We start from the raw sequence: 9,420 nt of genomic DNA on the forward strand, positions 1-9,420 counted from the left end.
CACGACATGAACTTTTTACTGCCTGAAAGAAACGGACACTGCCGCCGATGACCAAAAAACTGCACCCGTACGTGGATCGATGGGGGTCACATAGCTCACCCACCACAACAGGTTATAATTAAACGGTGGTTCTGTGAAGCTTTTGGGAGTAGCAGTGATTATGGCGCCGCTGCTCTTCTTCCTCCTGGCCGGGCTCGCTGCCTTGCCGAGAGACGCCGCCGCGCTCACCCGCGGTGACTTCCCCGACGGGTTTATCTTCGGAGCAGGCACCTCGGCCTACCAGGTACCTCCCTCCTCTATGTTGCAAACGGAGCAAGCGAAGTACGTATCATCTATCATGATTAGTAATTCGATCTCTGTCAAAGAATTAATCGCTTGAGACCGTAGGTGGAAAGAAAGCCCAGCATCTGGGACACCTTCACTCATCAAGGTGGTCAATTCAGGCAATCCATTCATTGACAATTCGACACCTTTCAAGACATACTACTTCTAGGATCGATCTAAATTTCTGGCTGGAATGTATCGATGCTGACAGGTCATTCTACTGACAAATCTACCGGGGATGTTGGCGATTTACACAAAAATAACCCAAAAGTGGAAGAAAAGCACAGACTGACCCTCCGGCGAAACTATTTCACCAATCTAACCCTTTTGTGTGGCGCCCCTCCCAGGGGCGCCACACATGCCCATGTGGCTCCCCTCCTGCCGGCGCCACTGACCCAGCCGACGTGGCGCCATCGACGCTGAGCTGGTGCGCCCGTCCGACGTGGCAGCATGTGTGGCGCCCCTCCCAACGGCGCCACACATGCACTTGTAATCCCCCAAAACATACTGTAAGACAAATCCTCTGGGACTTAGCCGTTTTGCGAGGCTCGATGTGTGGCGCCGATGCCACGGGCGCCACACTAGCATGTGTGGCGCCGATGCCACGGGCGCCACACATCCACTTAAGTGTGGCGCCCGCGCCCGCCCCCAGCCCGACCATCTTCTTCTCTCGTTTCTTCTCCTCTCTCCCTCTCTCCCCCAAGGCGGCCGGCGGTTCCTCCTCCTCCTCTCTCTCTCCCCCAACAAATCGGCCACAAATTCATCAGATCTGACCGGCCAATCTCTTCCCCATCCATTCCTCAAGGTAATCCCCTTCGAATCCCTCACATTCATCCACTAATTTCATAGATCTTGCTAGATTTGCACATGAACCCTAGACATGGAAACTAGATTTGAAATGGCTATGTATGTGTTGAATGTGTATGTGTAGGAACCCTAGATATGTAGGAACCCTAGATATGTAGGAACCCTAGATGTGTTGAATGAAATTTTACATGTATGTGTTGAAATCCTTATGTATGTATGTGGTGAAAGGCAAAATTGGAACTTAGCAAATGCATTCTATTGTCTTACATATGTCTATTATGTGCCTAGGAATGGTATGTCTTACGAAATTCATATGTGTGATGTATTTGGATATGAACTCTCATGTATGTGTGATGTATATGTGATTCGAAAGTTAGATATATTCTCATGTATTCTTGATGGAATAACTCATATTTGTTAGGAATGTATGTGTGATGGCTTATTTGGATATATTCTCATGTATGTGTTGCTCATATTTGGTATGAATGGCTCATAATATGTTGTATGTGTTGCTCATACATGTAGGATGGTGTGGCTTCTGGATGAAGAGTACGACAGGGAGCACCGGGCTGTTCATATGACGGAGAGGGGAACGGATCTTCACCCTTTGAAGATTCGTTACCATGGCACACCGGATATACCTTATGACGAGAGGTACACGGAGTTCATCCGGCCTACCGGTCTTATGCCGTTCATATCCCTTGTAAGCCGTGGGGGCCACACATGAACCCCTCGGCACTCACCGCCCTTGTCGACCGGTGGAGGCCGGAGACTCACACCTTCCACTTGAGGGCCGGCGAGATGGCCCCTACTCGCAGGATGTTTCCATGATCCTTGCACTACCTATTCAGGGCGAGCCACCGTGTATGAACACAGCTTCGATGGGTGGCGCCAGCGAGATGGTGGGGCTTATTGGCAGGGCTCCTCCGCCGCCGAGAAAATCCAAAGGAGAGAGTTCCCGCCGGCGCGTCTTTCACTTGGATCAGAACTAACTTTGCGGAATGCCCCATAGAGGCCGACGAGGACACTCGGAGGACGTACGCCCGCGTGTACTTATGGTACATGATTTCCAGGACTCTCTTTCCCGACGGTGGGGGTAAGCTGGCCCATTGGTGTTGGCTGAAGGCGCTTACGGTGTTGGACGACCGGTGGAGTTGGGGAACAGCGGCACTTGCCTACCTCTACCGGCAGGTGATGATTTGTTCTATGTACTATTTTCCTATAGTAGTGCGCTACACAAAGTAGTAACCAAATATCTTATGTACGCAGTTGGACGAAGCTTGTCGCAGGACTGGGAGCAAGACGGGTAGCGGCGGTATTGGTGGATGCATGCTCCTACTTTCCGTATGGAGCTGGGACCGCCTATCAGTTGGGCGTCCCAGGGTACTCAACGAGACGCCATGGCCTCATTTCCCTCACTTTCCTGATCGGGAGCCCACTTGGGCATACCTTTGGGACAATGTCTCGGAGATGACGAGCGATCCAATGATCATGTACAGGCAGTACACTGCGGAGTTGGACACTCTTACCGCTGAGCAGGTAACCGATCACTGCGGAGTTGCAATCCTAGTTTTGATTGATTCTACTGGCATCTACTAAATAATTGTATGCTGCAGGTGGAATGGGAGCCATATGGTAGCTACTACCGTATTGGCGCGGCGATGACTGACCTAAACCCCAAGTGCACGGAGGAGGCGCGGTTCTGGCGTATGCGCTGCCCACTCATATGCATGTGGCTTGTTGAACACCACCAGCCGCAAAGAGTGATGAGACAGGTTTGGGCTGTATCGGAGTGCCCACCAATGTGGCAAGACACGGACAAGGCGCTTCACAGGTAAACTTCTGGAATCATGCGATGGAAGATTCTTGATAGAAGAGGTACAAACTAACTTGTTGATTCTTGCAGGCTTGATAGGCAGCGGCAGAGGAAGATCACAAATTGGCCAGTCCATCATAGCGGCCACATCACGGCGTTCCAACACTGCTTGGAAGCGGCACGGAATGCTGGCCCCGAGCAGATTGTGCCTCACGACTTCACCGCTTTCAACAACTACCTCGAGTGGTTCCATCGGAACACGCGTATCGAGTTAGTGAAGCGCGCGTATCGTGAAGAGATCTTGGACGACCCCATCCAGTTCGATGAGGTTGGGCAAAGCCAAGCACGACACTTTTGCTCGCAGAGGGAGATCGACTTCTATTGCTTCCGAGCTGAACTTCGTGGTAATGGATTCTCTCACTAACTAGTACATCATCTAGATTGCCATGTGCTCGCTTAAATTGTGTATGCTATGTTTGTCACAGCGGGAGGAGATCCAGAAAACAGCTGAGGAGTGCGAGGTTGTGTGGGAGCAGAGCCACACAGATGAAAAGCCTGTCGGACCGTTGCGGAATTTCGTTAAGGTATGATCACCAACTTTGAATGTACGCAATTATGTTCTGGTGGCTTCGTAACCGTGAGTTCCATGACGCAGAACACTGCACGAAAGATGCGGCGGTTAGCGAACTTGCTAGGTTGCCGCGAAGGCGAAATCCCTACATCCTCCTCTTCTGAAGAACATGTACGGACTATTTTGTTGCTGTGAAACATGTTCTTACTAATTTCAACTTTTGTAATCTCATGTGTTCATGTTTGTGCAGATTCCTCCTGAGGACGACCTAATTCTGAGTCAAGGCGTACTTCCGAAGCGTACCTCCAAGCAACGGTCAGCTTACCGGTTGAAGCCAAGGGGCAAGGCTCCAAACCGGTACACTCCGGAAGATTATGTCAACCGAGGAAAGAAGGTTGTCACTGAGGAGGATGACGGGCCGCCGCGGAGATCAGCTATGTCGAGGATGAGGAACGACGAGCCGTTCTCTTCAGAGGAGGAGGAGGAGGAGGAGGAGGAGGAGGAGCAGGAGCAGCAGCAGCAGCAGGAGCAGCCAAGGCAGCGGACGAAGAGGATGGCCGTCCGGAAGCAGCCCGTGAGGACGACACGTCGAGGACGACACTAGGATGTGCTCCGTGTTGTTGTGAACTATATCTTCATAAGTACCGATTTGTGAACCCTATGTCATTTCGAACCATGGTCTGTAATGCTACTTGTTTGAATCTACGTGCTACAATGTGACCTATGAAGTGTTATATGTGTATGTCATGAAATTGCTACTTGTTGTGTCCAATGTTGTACTCGTAACTGTTGGAGTTTGGTAGGATTTTTCAGGTTTTTAACACAAGTCAGTGTGTGGCGCCCTTCACAGTGGCGCCACACTGCACTGTGTGGCGCCCACGGCATCGGCGCCACACATGCCAACCTATATCAACTATTGGGTCGAAAACATCCAGGGGCTTCGGACGATAAGTCCTTAGCCGTTTCGCGAGCCTCTATGTGTGGCGCCCGTGGCATCGGCGCCACACATGCTAGTGTGGCGCCCGTGGCATCGGCGCCACACATCGAGCCTCGCAAAACGGCTAAGTCCCAGAGGATTTGTCTTACAGTATGTTTTGGGGGATTACAAGTGCATGTGTGGCGCCGTTGGGAGGGGCGCCACACATGCTGCCACGTCGGACGGGCGCACCAGCTCAGCGTCTATGGCGCCACGTCGGCTGGGTCAGTGGCGCCGGCAGGAGGGGAGCCACATGGGCATGTGTGGCGCCCCTGGGAGGGGCGCCACACAAAAGGGTTAGATTGGTGAAATAGTTTCGCCGGAGGGTTAGTCTGTGCTTTTCTTCCACTTTTGGGTTATTTTTGTGTAAATAGCCGGGGATGTTGCGGCTGATCAGTACCATCACTACAAGGTACGACGATTGTGTCTACATCTAGTACCAATCAATCAGTATTCTACTTAAGGAAAACACACTGGGACGAGGACACATGATTGGAGAAGTCCTTATTTCCCTTTTTGACAATGTATAGGATGACGTAAAACTTATGCACCAGGTGGGTCTAGACGCGTACAGGTTCTCCATCGCATGGCCCCGGCTTATCCCAGGTACAGCAGCATCAAATTTTAGTCGGGCAGCAGTATATCTCTGAAAAATTATGATACTCTGAATGTCACACATATTAACACCGGGTAGATGGAAGAGGAGCGATCAATCCCAAGGGCCTGGACAACTTGATAGATGAACTCATACTGCATGGTAAACATCAATCTCTGTACAACATGAACATAGCCTTCACTCTGATCTTGATCAACCAGGACTGACCGACATACATGCGTTGCAGGCATTCAGCCTCATGTCACACTCTACCATTTCGATCTCCCACAGTCCCTTCAGGACGAGTACAACGGACTGCTCAGCCCCAGATTCATGTATGTAACTCCAAACTATAAAATGAAGGTTGGGAACTATTTTTAGATGCTATTTGTTCTTGACATGAATGTGGTTACCATGTATGTATGTATATGCAGAGACGACTACACTAAGTATGCGGACGTCTGCTTTGAGAACTTTGGGGACAGGGTGAAGCACTGGGTCACCGTCAACGAGCCCAACATCGAGACTCTAGGCGGCTTCGACAGCGGCACCCTGCCGCCACGGCGTTGCTCCGTTCCCTTCGGCGCCAAGTGCACCAGAGGGGACTCCACGATGGAGCCCTATGTAGCTGCTCACCATCTCCTGCTTGCACATGCCTCGGCGGTGTCCCTGTATAGACACAAGTACCAGGTCTGTCAGACAACTATCTTCCCTACCAAACACATATAAATGACAGTAGCTGATTCCAATGATTATGATGACCGTGTAGGCAACTCAAAGGGGATATGTAGGAAGTACCCTCTTGACCGGGTGGTATGCGCCTGCTACCAATGAATCGCAGGATGCAGTTGCTGTAACGAGGATGAATCACTTCCACATTGGATGGTTAGTACTTTACAAGTTCTTACCGACATGGTCTTCCAAGCACAACTAATTTGTATACACAAAACGTAAGAGCTCATACCCTCGATCTGTCTCAACAGGTTCATGCATCCTTTGGTGTATGGGGACTACCCACCGGTAATGAGGACCAGGGTAGGCGCACGGTTGCCGGATATCACCGCAGAGCAGTCCAAGAAACTGTCCGGATCATTCGACTTCATCGGCTTGAACCACTACGCCGTCTTCCGTGCACGTGCCGATGAGAACGCCTTCAACCTGAAGCAGAGGGACTACTTTGCCGACGGAGGAATCGCAGGTAAGCAGCTGTTAGTTAAGACTAGTACTCGTATCGTATCTACAGAGCAATTCACCCTTGCTTATCTTGTGCAATGCCTGGATTCAGATCCAATAAAATACATCCTAGAGGTATGTATACATCAGCGAAACAAAACAAAAAAAAAACTCTTCAGCAATCCCAGCACACATCGGCTGTGGCACGGTGATAATTTCCTTCCTTTTTCTTCTGATCATAATGTGTGCAAATCTTATGAATGTAACATGCGCAGGGACAGAATGAGTATGCCCCTTGGGCTCTAGGGAAGCTACTGGATCACCTGAAACTCAAGTATGGAAATCCTCCAATCATGATCCATGAAAACGGTAGGCGGATATATCAACGAAAAAACCTGACAAGTGCTGCTTCTCAGTGTTTTCTGGAACTGTAAATACTTATCAGCGTAGTGTGAACTGAAAAAACAAAATATGTTGACCTGTGTAAAACAAAATCATAGAGTGGTTATGATGGAATCTATTTTTTTTGGATGATTCAGGATATGCAAACGCCCCCCAAACCCTGAGCAAGATCGAATACGAGGATGACTACAGATCAAAGACCCTGCAAAATTACTTGGAAGTTCTCCAACTGTCCATACGGCGAGTTCATCTTCCTTTACACCATATACCATCTTTATTTATCCTGATCAAAATGTCACATAAGATCCAACCAAGCCATGCCTAGTGAAGGAACAACATAGGAAACCAACCCGAACACATGGGTTCTAAGAATCGAGAAAGAATTCAACTGGGATCAAGTGATTCTTGATCTGGAGTAGCTTCTGAGTGCTGTGTGCTGCTTGTAGGAACGGGTCAGACGTGCAGGGTTACTTCGTGTGGTCGTTCGTTGATGTGTTCGAGTTCCTCTTCGGCAATCGAATGCGCTATGCCCTGTGCGGCGTCGACATGAACAGCAAGGGGAGGACGAGGTATATGAGGAACTCTGCCCGCTGGTACTCTAGCTTCCTAAAAGGCGGTGAGCTGCGTTTGATGTCGCCGTCAGGAAAAGCCTACAGCGCCGCATGACTTGCGTGGCCTCTGTGATATTCCGAGAGGAAGAGTCAACTTTATTTCACTCTATGATATCTATGAGGGGTGACTGTGGGCAGTTTCAATTCTGTTCTCTTTGTGTGTATTTGGGTGCATGCATATGTTCCATGCATAGGCTAGGGGCGACCTCCTCTTCGGAAAGAAAAAATAAAAGTGTATTTTGGTGTGTAACATGTTTTTGGATGAAGGGAATATATTAATATTGAGAGATATTAGTTACACTCAGCCTCTACAAAGTTCCCCTACGGTATTTCAGCCCTAGCAGGAACAGTACATCCACCACCAAGACAACACCAGGCTCTCCAAAGGGTAAACTGGAATCCCAAACATCAAGCAGGCAGTGAAGTTGCGCTATCTCATGCGCAGAGAGGGGCGCGACTGGAGAGGTCGACGTACAATCAGGTACCGACGAGGAGCTATCATCCACACGCACAGAGGCCACCAAAGGGGGCGACGGAGAGCAATACGCCGATGAAGATAGAGTCGGCAAAGCGCGGTCATAACCACGTGAAGAGGCCACGAAAGTCGATGTAGAGCGGCAGGCCGACGTAGACGGAGTCGACGAAGCGCGGCCATAACCGCGGGAAGAGGCCGCAAAAGTCGATGTAGAGCGGCGGGCCGACGTAGACGAAGTCGGCGAAGCGCGGGCAGAGCCGCATGAAGAGGCCGCAAAAGTCGATGTAGAGCGGCAGGCCGAGGGAGACAAAATCGGCGAAGCGCGGCCAGAGCCGCGGGAAGAGGCCGCGAAAGTCGGTATAGAGCGGCGAGCTGACGTAGACGGAGTCGGTGAAGCGCGGGCAGAGCCGCGTGAAGAGGCCGCAAACAGCGACAAAGAATGGCTAGCCGTCATACACGGAGGCAGCGGACAAATACCAAGGACCTAAGGGAGGCCCAAAGATAAAGTGGGATCAGCGGAAGAAGACATCGGGTAACAACAGCCGACGACAGTAATTTTTTTTATTTTTTTTGATTTTTTTTTTTGAGACGAGACGGGACGATACCGATCAGATCAGATCGATTCTCTCGATCGAGAAAAACGAACCAGGAAGACGAGGGCGGCGGGAAGAGGCCGGGGGGCAGGACCGGGGGGCGGCCGGGAGGGTGACCGGCGGCGGACCGGCGGCGGAGTGGCGGCGGCCGGCAGCAGGGGAGGCCGCAGCAACCAGGGAAGAGGACGGGGCAGCGGGAGATGGGCGGGATGGGGCCGGGGAGAGGCAGGCCGGCTAGGGAAGAAGACCGGCCAGGCGGCCGGAGGTGCGGCGAGACGGCCGGCCGGAGGTGCGGCGAGACGGTCGGAACAAGCTTCAAGGACGGCCGTACGGACTAGAGGAGGAGGAGGATCAATTTTTGCTCTGATACCATGTTAGGACAATATGCTTGTTGTATTACCAGGAGGCCAAAGGCCACAATATATAGTACATGTACAGGTGCACATATGCAGAAAGCCCCCTAACATAGGGAGAAACTATAATATACAGATATATACATCTAACAGACTACAGATCAAAGACCCTGCAAAATTACTTGGAAGTTCTCCAACTGTCCATACGGCGAGTTCATCTTCCTTTACACCATATACCATCTTTATTTATCCTGATCAAAATGTCACATAAGATCCAACCAAGCCATGCCTAGTGAAGGAACAACATAGGAAACCAACCCGAACACATGGGTTCTAAGAATCGAGAAATAATTCAACTGGGATCAAGTGATTCTTGATCTGGAGTAGCTTCTGAGTGCTGTGTGCTGCTTGTAGGAACGGGTCAGACGTGCAGGTTTACTTCGTGTGGTCGTTCGTTGATGTGTTCGAGTTCCTCTTCGGCAATTGAATGCGCTATGGCCTGTGCGGCGTCAACATGAACAGCAAGGGGAGGACGAGGTATGAGGAACTCTGCCCGCTGGTACTCTAGCTTCCTAAAAGGCGGTGAGCTGCGTTTGATGTCGCCGTCAGGAAAAGCCTACAGCGCCGCATGACTTGCGTGGCCTCTTTGATATTCCCAGAGGAAGAGTCATCTTTATTTCACTCTATGATATCTATGAGGGGTGACTGGGCAGTTTCAATTCTG

At 50.6% G+C, this 9,420-nt stretch overlaps 1 protein-coding gene across 3 annotated transcripts; it reads left to right on the forward strand.

Annotated features, from left to right (window-relative positions):
* The first annotated feature begins 391 nt into the window (after nucleotides 1–391).
* Nucleotides 392–9,035, forward strand: LOC124667860 (beta-glucosidase 32-like). Of its 3 annotated transcripts, XM_047205097.1 has the most exons (12): nucleotides 392–564; nucleotides 4,877–4,906; nucleotides 5,025–5,100; nucleotides 5,189–5,251; nucleotides 5,337–5,424; nucleotides 5,524–5,779; nucleotides 5,859–5,974; nucleotides 6,073–6,287; nucleotides 6,375–6,397; nucleotides 6,538–6,631; nucleotides 6,802–6,904; nucleotides 7,111–7,470. In XM_047205097.1, the coding sequence occupies exons 1-12, from the start codon at nucleotides 526–528 to the stop codon at nucleotides 7,328–7,330; spliced, it is 1,323 nt and encodes a 440-aa protein (XP_047061053.1). In that variant the 5' UTR covers nucleotides 392–525; the 3' UTR covers nucleotides 7,331–7,470. The 3 variants fall into 3 exon arrangements, with proteins under 3 accessions (XP_047061053.1, XP_047061054.1, XP_047061051.1); XM_047205098.1 differs by lacking the exon at nucleotides 7,111–7,470 and adding an exon at nucleotides 8,857–9,035 and having other exon boundaries at nucleotides 6,073–6,397; nucleotides 6,802–6,856; XM_047205095.1 differs by having other exon boundaries at nucleotides 6,073–6,397.
* Nucleotides 9,036–9,420: the final 385 nt, after the last annotated feature.

This window comes from Lolium rigidum, chromosome 6 (genome assembly GCF_022539505.1).
Source record: "Lolium rigidum isolate FL_2022 chromosome 6, APGP_CSIRO_Lrig_0.1, whole genome shotgun sequence".
Classification (NCBI taxonomy): Eukaryota; Viridiplantae; Streptophyta; class Magnoliopsida; order Poales; family Poaceae; genus Lolium; species Lolium rigidum.